This window comes from Schistocerca americana, chromosome 4, assembly GCF_021461395.2.
Source record: "Schistocerca americana isolate TAMUIC-IGC-003095 chromosome 4, iqSchAmer2.1, whole genome shotgun sequence".
NCBI classification, from domain to species: Eukaryota; Metazoa; Arthropoda; class Insecta; order Orthoptera; family Acrididae; genus Schistocerca; species Schistocerca americana.
In genome coordinates, this window is record NC_060122.1 from 716,292,336 (window position 1) to 716,312,670 (window position 20,335).

Genomic DNA, 20,335 nt, shown 5'->3' on the forward strand with positions numbered 1-20,335 from the left:
GTTCTGGGGCCACAATTTAGAGAATATCAAGAAGGATTTTTACCATACAGAAGCTGCTCAGACCAAATTCTTAGCCTGAAACTAATAATGGAGTATTACAAGTATAGAAACAAACAGTTATTCATCTCATTCGTGATGACGATGATGAGTCCCATACTTCTTTACAGAGCGTAGGGGAGCGACGCGGGAGACCCGCGCCGCCTTTCTAGGCAAGGCCCTAGTGGAGGTGGTTTGTCATTGCCTTCCTCCGACCGTAATGGGGATGAATGATGATGATGAAGAGGCAGGAAAAATCCCTGACCCCGCCGGGAATCGAACCTGGGACCCCGTGCTTGGGAAGCGAGAATGCTACCGCGAGACCACGAGCTAAATCTCATTCGTAGATTTAAAAAAAAAAAAAAATATATGATAGTGTTCATACACCCACACTTCTAATAATCCTTAGATCATATGGCCACCATCCCAAACTGGTACGACTCATTTAGCTAACTTTAACTAACACAAATTCAAAGGTCAAGTTTAGAGAGGAAATGTCAAAAGCTTTCACAATAAAAACAGGACTCAGACAAGGTAATGGATTGTCCCCTTACATTTTTTGTGTGGCTCTTAATCACATCATGACAATCTGGCAAAAAGAAAATCCATGTAAAATTGGAGGAAAATCAGCAATAAGAGCAAACAGCCTTAGCTCTCTTAGCCCTTGACATGGAAGAAATTTGTGGCCAGGACACAAGTCTCCAGAAAATTTCTTCAAGAATAGGATTACAAATATCCTTTGAGAAAACTGAAATCATGCCAATGAAACCTCTTTGTATATATAAAATCTTCATAAATAATCAAGCAATTAAAAAAGTTCTAAAATTTAAATATCTTGGAGAAATTATTTTGCACAACTTGGGTGAGAAACCAACATGGATAAATAGAACCAACAAAACTAAAAAAAGCACAGTTTCTAACCTGGTCAACATATAATAAGAAATGCATGTCAATAGACACCAAGATCAAACGTTACAAAACTGTAACTCTCCCCAAATTAAAAATGACAGAAGAACCAATCGACTCCTCGAGACTGAATGAAGAATTATCAGAACATGCATCAATAAAAAATACCAGGTTGATGGATTCTGGAGAATCCTCCCTAATGAAACTGTCTATTGTGAGATTGACCCAATCACCAGCACAATGAAGACTTAGAATTACTGATGCAGAGAACAAAAACAAAATTGACACTTTCCTTATGAATCATAAATTTGCAGCAGAAATGACACACAGAAGACCCTCAGAGATTTCAGACGAGTTAAGAAAATTGAATTTGGAATGAATGAACTAGTACTGGGCTGAGTGCAAGAAGCAAGTGGTCAAACTTCAAAGAGAAAGTGAACATGGAGTGACCCAGGTGGTCCAATGTGACCAATCAAGTTAATAATAATAATTATTATTATAACAATAATTGTCTGCTTTGATCTGTGGTTTTTTCCATCTTGATTATTTGATAAACTCGCTTGTTATAAAATAATTTTGTTTCTACCGTTTGAGAGAAATATTTTTCTTGTCATTCTGATTGAAAGGGCAGGAGCAAATAGTGATGCAGTTCATTAGCATCACTGGAAGCTACATGTACTGTCACCACTTAATTTTTTCCCCCTCATTCACAATATCCATATCCTGCATTTCTATTTCATGCTTTTGGCAACCCCAAATTCATTTCTCATATTCTTGTCTTTAGAACTCCTGTTCAGAATAAATTTATTAGGATTCATCTCAGGAATAAGTTTGTTGTTGGATGGTGAATGGTCATCAGCAACAGCAGCATCCATTATCTCCCTCTCCCTCCCCCCCCCCCCTCCCCTTCCCCCCCCCCCCCCCCTCCTCCTCCTCCTCCTCCTCCTCCCACGGTAACCTTTAGTTTTTAAATGAGCTGACACATTGCACAATTATATGAAATTGAGTTGGGAGAGGGTTATTATTATTATTATTATTATTATTGTTATTATTATTATTGCTATTACTATTATTATTTTTCTTTACTCTCAGAGTTCTCTAAACAAGCTGAGAAAGATGTACTGAATATCAAGGACATTTTCTACTCTTCTTAGATATTATCATGCTGGATACTGGGCCTGTTAGATGTCCAGAAAATAAAATATAAAGTTCATCTGTTTGAAACACTTACATGGCACAGCCAGCGGCTGAGATGCTATCTACCTTTCAGCATCTCCCAAGAGATGAGATCATGTTAAACTTCTTTGGAATAGAGTATCACAGTATGATGCCTTGATTTTCCAGTATGCAACATGTACTGTCTACTAGTTTAAATACCACAGCTACTTTGGAAACATCATTTGCATTTACTCTCTTGTTTTATCTGAAGATTTATCTTCTACAAAGAATTATTTCTTAACGATTAATTTGTGAAAAAGGAACACCCTTTTGCTTACAGGTGGCACTAGATTAATAGAAAATTCATCCTGCATACTAGGTAAAATGCACACCTAATTAATTAATTAATTGCTATATTCCTCAGACTGTCTGCATTCTTTTGCTGAAGGAAGGAATCCCTGATTCCAAAAGGTATTGTCTCTGTTATTTATATTTTATGTGCATAGTTTTGGTAAAAATAAGCTTTTTCTCAAAAAAATTTGACACACTCCTTAAAATATTTTGATGTATGTATGACAAAATTATGTTCCAGGTTTCTGCTTCTTGTGTCGTTCATCATCCAACACAACGCCACCTGGTGTTGGCGGGTGGTGAGGAAGGTGCTCTCGTTGTATGGGATCTACGTCACAGTATATACCCAATCACTGTGCTCAACGCACATTCAAGCAGTAGTATGAATGTTTTACCTCATTAGTGTACTTTTTTTGTTAGAAGTCCCTGTGTTTTCTTTTATGTTTATTTATTTTTTAAATATATTAATCCTTCATGCACTTTTACTTTCCAATAGAGATTTTAATCAATTGATTTACAAATAGAAAAAATAAAATTCATTGGTCAATTCTTGAATAAGAAGTTCTGACATTAGGTAGGACGGTATTGCAGGACAGTTAGGTATAAAAGTGTCATTGTATCAGTTACTTGTTAGTTTTGTTGTGAAAGTTTGAGGACCTTTAGTGAAGATATGGAAAGGATAGATTGCTACTCACTGCATAGAGGTGGTGTTCAGTGGCAGACAGGCACAATGAAAAATAAAACTAGAAATATTTAAGCTTTTGGACAAAGTTCTTACTCAAAATTAGGAACAGTAAAACTCAGGAAAGTGTAGAAAGAAAAGGACGGGCACTGAGTAACGTAAAGCTATACAGAATAGTACCAAAGGGAAACAGTACTGGGTTGTGGGAGGGACTGGAAGCTCATAGGCTTTCTCCATTGTAGTTGTTAGATATGTTCGTAATGTCTGCGTTGTGTGTTATGGGAACAAGTGTACATTTTCTGATTCATATGTTTTGGGACATCCTGCTGCTCGTCTCTGTTTAAATATCTTGTCATTAACTAACAGAAGTACCAATCTGCTATAGCAGAGGTAATCTTCTTCACATATGCATATTCCATAAGATGAATATGCACTCATTCTGGCTGATGCTAAATGGTTAACTCCTCAGAGCTTGGTTGGATGTGACTACGTTCATGTTGGCAAACCTGGGGTTCTGAAACTGGTGATTAGTCAGTGCTGCCTCTCTCCTGTTACCGAAAGTTTTAGTTGTTTTTCCATCATTGAGCTTAACTTGATTTTTTGGTTTACAACTGTGGTAGAAATCTCTGTAAAAGTAAAACCCCTTGGCACCAAGTGAACTACTTCTAAAATCCCAGAGGCTTTAACAGACCTCTAAGGAGTATTGAAAACTAACCAAGCAAGGTAGCATGGCTCTCGTGAACATACAGATTTAAGAAAAATGGCATCACCCTGTCTTCATGTAACAGTGTCTCTTTGTAATTAATTGTCTTGAGGGGCTTGAAAGAAGTGCGTCCTGTTTACATGTGTAAAGGCCTAAGATTGTGATGAACTTCGAAATTATTGAAGTGTATTTGTAAAGGAACCTATTTTGTGAAGAGTATTTCCACCCATTTAAGCAATCGTATGCAAAGTAAAAGAGTTAGGGGAACATTCTTTTGTTACAGTGGAATTACACAACATTCAGAATTACATAAGAGGCTTTTGTTACAAAGATACCTTAGACCGTGAAACAGATGTAAAGATAGGGAGACGAGTGTGTACGCAATGTGTAGAACATAAATAAGCAGATTATAGGTGAATTAGAGGAAGCAACAGCCTTAGATTTCTAGTTCTGTTATTATATGATGTTACATTCATTCCAAAATCTATAGGATACACATCAGCTAAATGATCTGTACAGCAGAAGCAGCTTGTGCTAGATACCAGATGATTATACCAGGTGTAGAAATATGAAATCAGAATTTGGTTGCAATAATTACATTTCTCCTAACTCTGTGTGAGGCTGTGAATGCCGTGGGGGGAGGGGGGGGGGGGGACGACACTTCTTTTTAAGCAAACCAGTCAGCGAGCCATTTTCGCACATTTTCATACAAATTGAAGCGTTGTTCAGCAAGAGCATGTCCCTGTGATGCAAATACATGATAATCAGATGGAGCAATCCCTGACCTGTTTTGCTGTGTGTGATGGGGTGTTACCCTGGAGCAATATGACTTTGTGTCACCTTTTTCCATATTCTGATCATTTTTCACATAACACTCAATTTAAATTGATCATTTGCTGTTGGTAGTGATCAGTGGTAATGGTTTCACCAAGTTTTAGCAGCTGATAATAGATTACACCCTTCTGATCCCACCAAACACAGAGCATTGTCTTCTTTCCAAACCAATTTGTTCTTGCAGTGGATGTCGATGGTTTGCTTGGTTTCACCCATGATTTATGACACGTAGGATTCTCAGAATATTTTTCACCACCTGTCACAATTCGGTGGAGAAATGATTTTATTTTGTATCTGGTGAGCAGCATTTCACAAGTGGTCTTTCAATCTGCTGGCTGTCTTCCATTCAGTTCATACGGAACCCATTTTCCCACTTTACGCACCTTTCCCATAGCTTTCAACCAAAGAGAAATGGCTTTCAGCGTATCATTAAATTGTTCCACGAGTCCCTGTTGAGTGTATCATCTTCATCCAGTAAGGCCTGCAATCTGCTGTCTTCTAACTTCTTCAGTGCTCGTCATTTCTCATGTCAAAATTACCACTTATGAATTTTTTGAACCATTTGAAACTCTGTTTTTTCCCAAGAGCAAGTTTGCTGAAAGTTTCGACAAACACTCAATGTGATACTGCAGCAGTTTTCTTCAAATTACAGAAAACCAGTGCTGTCCACAAATTTTAGTTCATAGGCTCAAAACTCGACATGTTTACAGGTTTGAAACAGATACTGACGTACAGAACTTGGGTTACTGTGTGCTGATATTCGTCGTCAGCTGTTACAGGAAGCAGATGGCCCTGCAGACGCGTTCTCATGGGCCCTACGCTGACGGCTAGCACCGTCTGTTGGGAAATTCTGGTTTCATACTTCTACACCTGGTGTACTGTTGTGAGGTGCATTATGTCGTTACGCAATAACTTATGGTAATCCTGTATTTTGGTGGAGACACAACTGATGTTCGTAGAAAATTCAGAAATTGAGGGTGATTTTAAAAAGTATGATAAAGTAAAAAGAGAGAAACTCAGTGGAGCTAAATTTCACACATCGCCCTTTCACAAGTACTGTTCACAATATGGTAACTTTTAATCACATTTTTTTGTTATGCCTTCAGCTGTACACTTGTATGTTTGTTCTGTACTGGTTTCCTGTGAGGATACAGGAGAAAACTGTAGGGTACCGTCAAACGGGGTGATTTCGGACGGTTGTGCTGTTACTTTAATTATAACTTTCGTATATATTGTTAGATTAAATTGATTGATATGGAAGTGGTAGGGTATATGTGTAACGAATAAAATATCCCAGAACCAGAAAGTGTGTGTGTAGGTATATTTATCTAAGGCAGTTAAATAAAGTGTCTGTAGTCACCCCATGGATTGGGGTGATTTCGGACACCTGTTTTTTAAATCTCTGACTGAAGTTACAATATATAGAGGGCGAATTCGGACAGTTACTGCCCCCCCCCCCCCCTTTTTTTTAACATGCTTTTTATTTGATTTTGGTGACATATTACACATTTTAAGGTAGTCCTTTGTTAGGAATAAGTGATATCCGTAATATATAAAATTCATTATGACATTTAATGTAAATTCTCTCTTAAAAATGGGAAAACTAAAAAACATCCTGGACAAATCCAGAGAACGTAAAATCAAAATTATTGCATTTCAGGAATCACGATATACAGATGAAAATCCTTTTGATTCAGAAGGATACAGGATATACAAAGGAAAACCTGGAAAACAAGCCATGGCAAATTGTCCACAATGTGGAACTGGATTTATAGTAGATATATCAATACTTGGTTCAGTCACGACTTTCAAATCATACTCGGGAGAGCTCTCCATGATGACAATAAAATCAGCTGATAAGATATACACCCTAATCAACGGACATGCACCAACTAACATCACTAACAAAAACAAAGTAGAAGAAGTAGAAGAATTCTGGAACCAATTAGATAATATTCTCCAAAAAATCCCAAATAACCATGTCAAAATACTTATGGGCGATTTCAATGCACAAATCGGTAAAGAAAAGAAATATCGATATTGGGTAGGTAAATGGTCAGGGCATACACAGACCATCCGGAATGGCATGCGACTCATTGAAATCTGCAAAAACCACGACCTATTTTTCAAATCAACATTTTTCAAGAAAATCCATTACTAGGTAAATATCAGTTGGATCATGTAATGATCTCCCGCGTAAATACAGTAGAAATCATGAAACTTAAAGTCCTTAATGGACTAGACCTAGAGTCCGACCATTACCCAACAAAATTCTCCCTAGATGTCATTCCAGAAAAAAGAAAATTCACGAAGAAATCTCCACACCGTAAATATGATGTACAAAAGATAAATGGTAATGAAAAATTTATGAAGGAAACACAAAACTTAAAACCACAAAATTGGCAACAACTACAAGCAGGACTTTTAAAAACAGCTGAAACAGTAGCACCGCAAAGAAGAACACGTAAACACCCATGGTGGACAGATGAGTGTGACCAACTGATAAATCTCAGACAACAGGCGTGGCAAAATTGGTTGTGCAACAAAAATCAAAATACCCTGGAAGATCTCAAAGATACCAGGAAAACAGTCACAAAAGCAATACGAACAGTCCGTAAACAACACGAAGACAAAAAATTGCAAGACATAGAAAATGATTTCAAGAAAAACAATTCCCAAAATTTCTACAGAGTATTCAAACAAAAATTAACAAAGTACTCCCCTCCATCACTCCAATTCAAAAATGAACATGGGGAAATTGCCCATACCAACACCGAAAACTGTGAAATTCTTGCAAAATACTTTTCTAAATTACTGAATTGTGAAAAGCCTGCAGAAAAATTTGAGTTCCATCATACACAACGAAACCCAGACTCAAAGCCACCAAGTTTACAGGAGGTAAAAGAGATAATTCAGTTACTGAAAAATAAAAAAGCATCAGGAGAAGACCAAAACATCGGAGAATTATGGAAAAAGGCAGGAGAAAATCTTATTGCAAAACGCAAAGAAATTATACATGAAATCTGGAAAACTGAAAAAATCCCCACAGATTGGAAGACAGCAGTCATACATCCTCTGTACAAAAGAGGAAGTAAAACAGACCCCAACTACTATTGTGGAATCTCTTTATTGTCAACAACATACAAAATTCTGTCTAAAGCCCTACTAAACCGCGCAGAACCTCAGCTGGATTCAAAACTAGGCGAATACCAAGGTGGGTTCAGAAAAGGTCGATCATGTGTAGAACAAATCCTTAACTTGAAAAACTCAATGAAATAATTACATAGTACTTCAAACAAAAGTTATGTCATCACGTTTGTCGACTTTAAAAAAGCATATGACAGTACAGACCGAGAATCCCTTTTTGAAGTATTAGCAGAATTTGGACTAGATCAAAAGACAACAAACATCATAAAAGAAACTCTCATGGAGACCAAATCCAAAGTAAAATTTATGGGAGAATTGAGCACAGAATTTGAAATAGACACAGGAGTACGACAAGGAGATGTACTATCCCCAGTGCTCTACAATTGTGCTCTTGAAAAAGTTGTTAGAGAATGGAGAAAAGCAGGTGCACCAGCACACAGACTGGGACCAAGACGTAAGGGCATAGAATTAGACTGTTTAACATTTGCTGATGACATGGCACTGATCGCACAAGACATTACCGATGCACAGAAACAGCTAGAATTATTACAAGAGCAGGCAGCAAAAATAGGATTACAAATTTCCTTTGAAAAAACAAAATTTATTACTGACATCAAAGATGCACCTTCTGATCTCAAAATTGGTAATAACTACATCTCTCGAGTAAAAGAATTTAAATATTTAGGTGAATGGATTGCAGAAAATTGTAACGAAAAGAAATCTGTCAGATCAAGAGTCCAGAATATAGATACGGCGTTTCAGTTAACAAAAAACATTTACAACAAAAAGAGTCTCTCATGGAACTGCAAAATACGACACTATACAACAGTAATTAAACCCGAAGCTCTCTACACATCTGAGACACTAAACCTTCAACACAGAATGCTAAAAGAGGAATTAGAAGTGAAAGAACGTAAAATAATGAGGAAAATCCTAAGACCAAGAACTAAAGATGGTGTGCATTATCCAAAACCCAATGCAGAAATATATAAAAATACCTCCAAAATAACAGACACAATGCGCATGAGAAGAATCCAATTCATGGGGCACTTAGAAAGAATGGACTCAAACAGGTTAACGCACAAAATTCATACATTTTTAAAGAAGAAAACTACAAGACCGAACTGGTACAAACAGACGGAAAAAGACCTGAGGGTATTAGGGTCTCCAAATCTACATGATAGAAATGAAATCAGAAAAATCACAAACACACGGGGTTTTGAGGAAGAAGAGAGGAAAACTAACCGACATACGTGGTCTACGCAACGAAAGCTAGCCCACTCGTTGTTTATGAAGGAATACTGGGCGAAAAGAAAGGCCAACAAATGTTGATTACGCGTGGTCCTAAGTGATCCATCCGCGAAGAAGAAGAAGAAGAAAATTCATTATATCCTTCCATAACTTTTTATTTTGCAAGAATTTAAATAATTTTTTTTTACAGTTCTTAACTGAAATATTAGAAACAGACAGAAACAAACAAATTAATTTAACTAAAAGGTAAAAAAAAAAAAAATTCTCACTCATTCTAAATTAAGTTGCAAACACTTTAAATAAACTATTGTCTTCAAGTCTAAAGCACATCTTCTCGAAAAATGAACATTCCTCTCTTCTCAACTGGTATGGGAAGTATTCTCGAAATTTGCAATTTTTCTATTGTGTCTTCATCGGGGATATTCGGAAACACAAATATGTTTTTACTGTTATCGTGTGGGCGGAAGAATTTCACACTTACTTCCGTAGCACCAACCTTTGTGGCCACTCCAACATACTGCCTTGTTTGCTCCATGTTTCCATGTTTATATTTGTACTCTGCAACAAGAAAATCCTCTTCTTTCAGCAGTAAAACTTCATTGGATGATGTGTCATTTTCACTTTCACTACTGCTAGAATCACTGTCACTTGTTTCAGCACTGTTTTCGTTTCCTTGAAACTCTCGGCCAGTGATTGATTTTCCAGATTGAACGTCTATAGTTTGCGGCTGCGGCGGGAGCTACCAAGCTTATTTGGAGGATAACGAATTTTTTTGAGCATTTCTTGAAAAGTGGAAGACCATGCATCTGTGTTGCTTTGCTGGCTGCTCTCATTATCAGGCAATTTTCGTTAGACATGATCTGGATCAAATGGGATTAGGCCCGTGGTGCGAAATCCACCCTTTATGTTTTCCTTGGAGTTTGCTGAAATCTTAGTCAGTGTCTGCATCAGAAGAGATGGAAAGGGATCATTGGAAATGGTCCCACGAGTGTGTTTCTTCCAATCAGTTAATACAGCTCACCACGCTGCTTTCATTGGCCTTAAGAAGCTTACATTGAGCATTTGGAGGAGGTGCGTGCTATTAGGGCGAAGGAGAATGAATGAAATATTGTTCCGCTCACACTCTTCAATAACATGTAAAGACACGTGACTGGATAAGTTGTCTCCAATCATGACTGTCCGCCCGTTTTGCCTCTTCAAATAGGACAAAGAGATTGTAAAGAACCAGTCTTCAAATTCTGGCAAGTCAAACCATCCACTTTTGTTCCTATTGAAACAGGTTCCTTGTGGTCCACCTTCTTGCCACGTATCCTACAAATGCTCTGATTTGTAAAGGGCATACGGAGGAAGCAGTTTACCATCAGCACTAGCTGCCATCGTTATTGAGACACTAGATTTTGATGAGTCCATCACTTTTTCAGCATGCTTACTTCCTTGTTTTGTAGTTATCTGCTGCTTGCCTGGATCATCTGACATGTTGGTTTCATCATAGTTGATCATGTTGCTAAGTGGGAGATTTTCCAGCTTTGCCTTGATATTGGAGAAAAACATCTTAACAGTCTCTTTGTTCACTTCTGCACGAGCTTGTTTAATATTTTCACTTAAGCAAACGGAAAGATCTTCTGACTGTCGTTTGAGGAATAAATGCACCCATTCTTCTCCTGGCAAATTATTACGAAATTTCTTCTCTTTTTGGCCAGATTTATCAAGGTAGCCTTTAATTAAATATCTAATATCCAATTTAGTGAAGGGAAATTCTCAATGTGCAGCCCTCAAGATACCTTGCTTCAATATTTCTTCTTCTTCTTCTTCTTTATTTAGCACTTGCTGTCCTCCCATTTTTTTTCGGATGTGCTTCCTATACTTTATTTTGTTGGGTTGATTTGGGTATACCATACAAATCACACACTTTTCTGTACGATAATTTACCACTCTGAATATCACGAACAGCTTTATCTAAAAGTTCTGGGTCATACTTACACCGTACTGTAGCACCTCTAAAACAGTACACAGTTTTACAAAAACCGACATCATTTTATAACCTTGCACGAGAAACTCGAAAAACTTAACAGAAGTTGTCTCAATGCTATTAGCTACTGACCGCGTCGACAATTACGGTTACAATAACTGTTCCCACTCAGCGCAACAATAGAAAGTTTCCACTTTACGATAATGCATGGATTTTTAACACTGAGACTGTTTGTCAGTTATTCACCTAAGGCAACAATTGACACAAAATAAAAGTTGTGGAAAGCGATAAATGTAATATTGCACTTAAAATAACTGGCGCATGGATGTTAAAATAAGTAACTCTTTGTTTCTATGCAGTGGCAAAGAGCAAATAAGCCGTACTGTCCGAATTCACCCTGGTGTTCGAAATCACCCCATATGACGGTACAAAAAAGATAAATATAGAATATACACAAGCACCATGGAGGAATAAAAAAAGGCTATTTTCAAAACCACAGTAGTTAAATAGTGTACAGCAATGAATCAAACATACATTTTTGTCATGTGTGTGCCAGCCAAATGTAAAACAAATATAATTGTCATAAAAGTCTGTCTGAAGACAGTACATATAAATGTGCTGTTGTTGTTGTTGTTGTTGTTGTGGTCTTCAGTCCTGAGACTGGTTTGATGCAGCTCTCCATGCTACTCTATCCTGTCCAAGCTTCTTCATCTCCCAGTACCTACTGCAACCTACATCCTTCTGAATCTGCTTAGTGCATTCATCTCTTGGTCTCCCTCTACGATTTTTACCCTCCATGCTGCCCTCCAATGCTAAATTTGTGATCCCTTGATGCCTCAAAACATGCCCTACCAACCGATCCCTTCTTCTAGTCAAGTTGTGCCACAAACTTCTCTTCTCCCCAATCCTATTCAATACCTCCTCATTAGTTATGTGATCTACCCATCTAATCTTTAGCATTCTTCTGTAGCACTGCATTTTGAAAGCTTCTATTCTCTTCTTGTCCAAACTAGTTATCGTCCATGTTTCACTTCCATACATGGCTACACTCCATACAAATACTTTCAGAAACGACTTCCTGACACTTAAATCTATACTCGATGTTAACAAATTTCTCTTCTTCAGAAACGATTTCCTTGCCATTGCCAGTCTACATTTTATATCCTCTCTACTTCGACCATCATCAGTTATTTTACTCCCTAAATAGCAAAACTCCTTTACTACTTTAAGTGTCTCATTTCCTAATCTAATTCCCTCAGCATCACCCGATTTAATTTGACTACATTCCATTATCCTCGTTTTGCTTTTGTTGATGTTCATCTTATATCCTCCTTTCAAGACACTGTCCATTCCGTTCAACTGCTCTTCCAAGTCCTTTGCTGTCTCTGACAGAATTACAATGTCATCGGCGAACCTCAAAGTTTTTATTTCTTCTCCATGGATTTTAATACCTACTCCGAATTTTTCTTTTGTTTCCTTTACTGCTTGCTCAGTATACAGATTGAATAACATCGGGGAGAGGCTACAACCCTGTCTCACTCCCTTCCCAACCACTGCTTCCCTTTCATGTCCCTCGACTCTTATAACTGCCATCTGGTTTCTGTACAAATTGTAAATATGCTTTTGCTCCCTGTATTTGACCCCTTCCACCTTCAGAATTTGAAAGAGAATATTCCAGTCAACATTGTCAAAAGCTTTCTCAAAGTCTACAATTTCTAGAAACATAGGTTTGCCTTTCCTTAATCTATTTGCTAAGATAAGTCGTAGGGTCAGTATTGCCTCACGTGTTCCAATATTTCTACGGAATCCAAATTGATCTTCCTCGAGGTCGGCTTCTACCAGTTTTCCCATTCATCTGTAAAGAATTCATGTTAGTATTTTGCAGCAGTGGCTTATTAAACTGATAGTTTGGTAATTTTCACATGTGTCAACACCTGCTTTCTTTGGGATTGGAATTATTATATTCTTCTTGAAGTCTGAGGGTATTTCGCCTGTTTCATACATCTTGCTCACCAGATGGTAGAGTTTTGTCAGGACTGGCTCTCCCAAGGCTATGAGTAATTCTAATGGAATGTTGTCTACGCCCTGGTCCTTGTTTCGTCTTAGGTCTTCAAGTGCTCTGTCAAACTCTTCACGCAGTGTCATACCTCCCATTTCATCTTCATCTACATCCTCTTACATTTCTATAATAGTGTCCTCAAGTACATCACCCTCGTATAGACCCTCTATATACTCCTTCCACCTTTCTGCTTTCCCTTCTTTGCTTAGAACTGGGTTTGCATCTAAGCTCTTGATATTCATACAAGTGGCTCTCTTTTCTCCAAAGGTCTCTTTAATATTCCTGTAGGCAGTATCTATCTTACCCCTAGTGAGATAGGCCTCTACATCCTTACATTTGTCCTCTAGCCATCCCTGCTTAGCCATTTTGCACATCCTGTCGATCTCATTTTTGAGACATTTGTATTCCTTTTTGCCTGCTTCATTTACTACATTTTTATATTTCCTCCTTTCATCAATTAAATTCAATATTTCTCCTGTTACCCAAGGATTTCTACTACCCCTAGTCTTTTTACCTACTTGATCCTCTGCTGCCTTCACTACTTCATCCCTCAAATCTACCCATTCTTCTTCTACTGTATTTCTTTCCCCCATTCCTGTTAATTGTTCACTTATGCTCTCCCTGAAACTCTGTACAACCTCTGGTTTAGTCAGTTTATCCAGGTCCCATCTCCATAAATTCCCACCTTTTTGCAGTTTCTTCAGTTTTAATCTACAGTTCATAACCAATAGATTGTGGTCAGAGCCCACATCTGCCCCTGGACATGTCTTACAATTTAAAAGCTGGTTCCTAAATCTTTGTCTCTTCATTATATAATCCATCTGATACCTTCTAGTATCTCCAGGATTCTTCCATGTATACAACCTTCTTTTATGATTCTTGAACCAAGTGTTAGCTATGATTAAGTTATGCTCTGTGCAAAATTCTACCAGACGGCTTCCTCTTTCATTTCTTACCCCGAATCCATATTCACCTAATACGTTTCCTTCTCTTCCTTTGCGTACTATTGAATTCCAGTCACCCATTACTATTTAATTTTTGTCTTGCTTCACTATCTGAATAATTTCTTTTATCTCATCATACATTTCATCAATTTCTTCATCATCTGCAGAGGTAGTTGGCATTAAACTTGTACTACTGTAGTAGGCATGGGCTTCGTGTCTATCTTGGCCACAATAATACGTTCACTATGCTGTTCATCTACATCTACATCCATACTCCGCAAGCCACCTGATGGTGTGTGGCGGATGGTACCTTGAGTACCTCTATCGGTTCTCCCTTCTATTCCAGTCTCGTATTGTTCGTGGAAAGGAGGATTGTCGGTATGCCTCTGTGTGGGCTCTAATCTCTCTGATTTTATCCTCATGGTCTCTTCGCGAGATATACGTAGGAGGGAGCAATATACTGCTTGACTCTTCGGTGAAGGTACGTTCTCGAAACTTTGACAAAAGCCCGTACCGAGCTACTGAGCGTCTCTCCTGCAGAGTCTTCCACTGGAGTTTATCTATCATCTCCGTAACGCTTTCACGATTACTAAATGATCCTGTAACGAAGCGCGCTGCTCTCCGTTGGATCTTCTCTATATCTTCTATCAACCCTATCTGGTACGGATCCCACACTGCTGAGCAGTATTCAAGCAGTGGGCGAACAAGCGTACTGTAACCTACTTCCTTTGTTTTCGGATTGCATTTCCTTAGGATTGTTCCAATGAATCTGTCTGGCATCTGCTTTACCGACGATCAACATTATATTATCATTCCATTTTAAATCACTCCTAATGCGTACTGCCAGATAATTTATGGTATTAACTGCTTCCAGTTGCTGACCTGCTATTTTGTAGCTAAATGATAAAGGATCTATCTTTCTGTGTATTCGCAGCACATTACACTTGTCTACATTGAGATTCAATTGCCATTCCCTGCACCATGCGTCAACTCGCTGCAGATCCTCCTGCATTTCAGTACAATTTTCCATTGTTACAACCTCTCGATACACCACAGCATCATCCGCAAAAAGCCTCAGTGAACTTCCGATGTCATCCACAAGGTCATTTATGTATATTGTAAATAGCAACTGTCCTATGACACTCCCCTGCGGCACACCTGAAATCACTCTTACTTCGGAAGACTTCTCTCCATTGAGAATGACATGCTGCGTCCTGTTATCTAGGAACTCCTCAATCCAATCACACAATTGGTCTGATAGTCCATATCCTCTTACTTTGTTCATTAAACGACTGTGGGGAACTGTATCGAACGCCTTGCGGAAGTCAAGAAACACGGCATCTACCTGGGAACCCATGTCTATGGCCCTCTGAGTCTCGTGGACGAATAGCGTGAGCTGGGTTTCACATGACCGTCTTTTTCTAAACCCATGCTGATTCCTGCAGAGTAGATTTCTTGTCTCCAGAAAAGTCATTATACTCGAACACAATACGTGTTCCAAAAGTCTACAACTGATCGACGTTAGAGATATAGGTCTATAGTTCTGCACATCTGCTCGACGTCCCTTCTTGAAAACGGGGATGACCTGTGCCCTTTTCCAATCCTTTGGAACGCTATGCTCTTCTAGAGACCTACGGTACACCGCTGCAAGAAGGGGGGCAAGTTCCTTCGCGTACTCTGTGTAAAATTGAACTGGTATCCCATCAGGTCCAGAGGCCTTTCCTCTTTTGAGCGATTTTAATTGTTTCTCTATCCCTCTGTCGTCTATTTCGATATCTACCATTTTGTCATCTGTGCAACAATCTAGAGAAGGAACTTCAGTGCAATCTTCCTCTGGGAAACAACTTTGGAAAAAGACATTTAGTATTTCGGCCTTTAGTCTGTCATCCTCTGTTTCAGTACCATTTTGGTCACAGAGTGTCTGGACATTTTGTTTTGACCCACCTACCGCTTTGACGTAAGACCAAAATTTCTTAGGATTTTCTGCCAAGTCAGTACATAGAACTTTACTTTCGAATTCATTGAACGCCTCTCGCATAGCCCTCCTCACACTACATTTCGCTTCGCGTAATTTTTGTTTGTCTGCAAGGCTTTGGCTATGTTTATGTTTGCTGTGAAGTTCCCTTTGCTTCCGCAGCAGTTTTCTAACTCGGTTGTTGTACCACGGTGGCTCTTTTCCATCTCTTATGATCTTGCTTGGCACATACTCATCTAACGCATTATGTACGACGGTTTTGAACTTTGTCCACTGATCCTCAACACTATCTGTACTTGAGACAAAACTTTTGTGTTGAGCCAACAGGTACTCTGAAATCTGCTTTTTGTCACTTTTTCTAAACAGAAAAATCTTCCTACCCTTTTTAATATTCCTATTTACGGCTGAAATCATTGATGCCGTAACCGCTTTATGATCGCTGATTCCCTGTTCTGCGTTAACTTTTTCAAATAGTTCGGGTCTGTTTGTCACCAGAAGGTCTAATATGTTATCGCCACGAGTCGGTTCTCTGTTTAACTGCTCAAGGTAGTTTTCAGATAAAGCACTTAAAAAAATTTCATAGTAGCTTACCTGCATTCCTATTTTTTTATTCGTTATTAAATCTACTCCTGCATTCCCCTATTTGATTTTGTATTTACAACCCTGTATTCACGTGACCAAAAGTTCTGTTCCTCCTAATTCCCACTATATCTAACTTTAACCTATCCATTTCCCTTTTTAAATTTTCTAACCTACATGCCCGATTAAGGGAGCTGACATTCCATGCTCCGATCTGTAGAACACCAGTTTTCCTTCTCCTGATAACGACATCCTCTTGAGTAGTCCTAATCCGGAGATCTGAGTGGGGAATATTTTACCCAAGAGGATGCCATCATCATTTAACCATACAGTAAAGCTGCATGCCCTCAGGAAAAATTAAGGCTGAACTTTCCCCTTGCTTTCAGCCGTTTACAGTACCAGCACAGCAAGGCCGTTTTGGTTAGTGTTACAAGGCCAAATCAGTCAATCATCCAGACTGTTGCCCCTGCAACTACTGAAAAGGCTGCTGCCCCTCTTCAGGAACCACACGTTTGTCTGGCCTCTCAACAGATACCTGTCCATTGTGGTTGCACCTACGGTACGGCTACCTGTATCGCTGAGGCACGCAAGCCTCCCCACCAACGCCAAGGTCCATGGTTCACAGAGGGGCTTAAAGTGACTACCAAATCTTATTAAAATAATACTTGGCCATTAGTTGACAGTAAAGGCTCTATGGAATGACCTCAGTTTAGTACATACCATTGAATATATCTTTATAGATGTTGGGTATTGGATCTGAGACAGTAAAGGTAACATACGCAGTTTATTTCTTGTTCATTAGTCTGCTCCCTTAGCTGAGTTGTCAGCATGTCTGTCTGTCATGTAGCAATTCCTGCCTGGGTATGAGATTTTCTCCACGTGTGGGATGTTAAACTTGAAATTTAAAACTTGAATGACTCTAAAGCTATCACCCCAGTATCAGGTGGCCATTAAAAACATCCAACAATTAATTTGATTCGTCAAGATAGCTTCACAGTCACACTCAAAATTGACTTCATTGGAGACAATATGTCCGGCAGCTGCAGCGTACACTCCCGCTCCTCTCGCGTCTAATCTGTCTGTCCATTATATGTTCCATGACTTGCTAAACATTTCAGAGCTTTCTACTTCGGGTTTCAGCCAGCTCTTGTTCCTGAGAATGATTTGAGCATGGCATACTTTCAGGAGGACAGTAAATTCATGTGTTTTGTAACAAATACTTCAAATTAATGACAAAATTTTGGTAGCAAAAGTATCTGTATTCTGAACGTGGTATGATTTTGGTATCTGTGTGTTGGCTGGCAAGTGTTCATCTGTGTACTTGAAACTTTCAGCTAGTGTAAAAATTCTCCATTGTACTCCACAAGTACTCTGCTACCCACATAGCTGCTTCCTTTGTGTAGTGTCCTAGCTATAACTCTCCATCCAATTATGCAGGTACATTGACCTGCAGCCAAGATCATCACACAGTCGACAAAGTCTTTGCTTGATACACTCCTTTGGCTCCTAACTACTTTGGGAACAAAGCTGCTAATTGCAAGCTCTGCTTGCACCCCATGTATGAGGCCAGCAACTTCTTCACTTCTGCCATCCGCCCATATGAACTGAGGGTGGCATCAAAACCCAAGCGTCAGGTGTCATTGGTGCCAACATAAGCTGCAGCTTGCAGATGACTGCACACTGCATGCTTAATAGCCGCAGGCAAGGCCTTCTCTACGTCTTGGATGAGGTCCCCTGGCAGAGATAAATGCATATGTCTTTCTTTCCAGCCATGAATGCTATTCTCATAAGAGGCTCCATAATGCGCCTAACATCAGATCTCCTGATAACTAGTGAACCACTCCCCCCATGTGCCTGCTCAGGTCTTACTAAAGGAGCTGGCCACTCACCAACTGAAAGGACAAGACCAGCCTCCACATTGGCCTTTTGCCTTCAGTGACACAAATACGCTATTACCCGCCACTCACCCTGCAATGAGGACGGGTCCCTCATGTCGGATCCACTGAAAGGTGCTTCAACTACAGTTCCCATGGGTGAAACAAGCGACACTTGAGGTGTCTCATGTGACATGCAGATAATCCACTACTGCTACACCTTAAGGCAGCAGCCTGAAGTCAGCTGATTGTAGCCATAAGCACCGTCAGCTGTTTGCATCTGCGGCCAGCTGCTCCTGCATCCGCACACAGCGTATAGACACTTCCTATCCATCCCAGTACTGCTAAGAAAATGCAGAAGAAGCTAAATACACTGGTGTCCAAAATTAAAGCAACAAACCACTATTTCCCCACTTGTGTCTAATTCACGATATAATCATACAAACTGTCAACAGATGTTGATACAGTCGTGTCCTGCATGGAAGATGGAATTCTGGTTGATGGACAAGCATGCCAACGACGACATCAGGGCAGCTACCAAATGGGATAGTGTTTACCGGGTAGTCCCACATCCACAATAGCTGCACACGCAATCGCAGACCGCGCAGTATGGCTGAGAAGATGCCTAGAGGCTTTCTGCAGTGGAGCGCGATGGGAAGAATGGAAGCAGGACAATCACAAACTGATGTGGCACGATGACTTAATGTGAATCGTTCTGTTGTTTTTTGGGTGTGGTGACAGTTTATAGAGATCAAAACCGTATCCTGGAGACCATCGAAGGGCCAACCACATGTAATATCAGAGAGAGAGAGAACTGTGAGGTCACAACGGTACCACCTTAGTACTGCACGGTGTAATCTTAGCCTCCCACACATCACTATTAAATTTTTCTTAGTGCCTTCATTAGTTTCAAAAGCTTTGAGAGGTGTAAGGTTTACAAAAGAAAAACTTTTTACTTATCTTCATTTTCCCTTGTAGTTGGCTCCAATTCTTGCATCTAGGGATACATTCTTGAGGCTGAAGTTTTGATTTATAATGTTGTGGGTTTCTGATGACTAAATAACTCATGAAGATTGGCGGTATTATTCTTGAATTTTATTCTTTGCCACATTTTTCAATATCACACCATCTTTACAATTTACAAAAATATGTCTTGTCTTCATTAGAGGCCTGCCCACTACTACTAACATTCTGCCGAACTCACAATATTCCAAAGAGTTTACTAACTTTCTTGACAAAAGAAGAATTATCACCAAGATATAACACTGTTTTATAAATGAGTCCAGAAATAAATTTAATAATTTGCATTAGACTGTGCAATTAACAATATGAATTTTAAGTATACCAGAAATTTTGTAATATCAAATATTTCTACAAGGAGAGTAATTTTAACTGTACATACAGAGTGTAACTAATTAATTTATTTTTATACGGTTCAGTCTGAAATATAATACATCGTATACAAAATCAAATGAAATTCTTTCAGTGAAACAGCCAAGAATGTTCACCTACACCAGATTCGGGATTAATCCTGGTATGAGCTGCTTCTACAAAAAAAAAAGTTAATTTAGAAAAGGGAGCCCCATTACAATGGTAACTGGCATTTGACCTCGCAGCATCCACTTCAAGTGTTGAACTGAGGCAAACGGTGTATAGAAAACTTCGGCAGAGTGGCCTTGATTGTTGGAGACCTGCTGTATGTGTACCTCTGACGCGTCTTCACCGAAGGGAAAGTCTAGACTGGAGCCGTCAACATGCCCCTGGACGGTAGAACAGTTAGCCAATGTTCTTTTCCCAGAATGACTCCCGATTTGGTCTGGACAGTGAGTCTTGATATTCGCATGTTGATGGAATGTGGAACACGATT

At 39.2% G+C, this 20,335-nt stretch overlaps 1 protein-coding gene across 1 annotated transcript in view; it reads left to right on the plus strand.

The window, feature by feature from the left end:
* LOC124613950 (nucleoporin Nup43) overlaps nucleotides 1-20,335 on the plus strand; it is a 202,703-nt gene that overhangs the window by 164,542 nt on the left and 17,826 nt on the right. Inside the window, exon 6 of the mRNA XM_047142718.1 lies at nucleotides 2,693-2,831. Within this exon, the coding sequence (XP_046998674.1) occupies nucleotides 2,693-2,831 (139 nt within the window). The remainder of the gene's footprint in view (nucleotides 1-2,692; nucleotides 2,832-20,335) is intronic.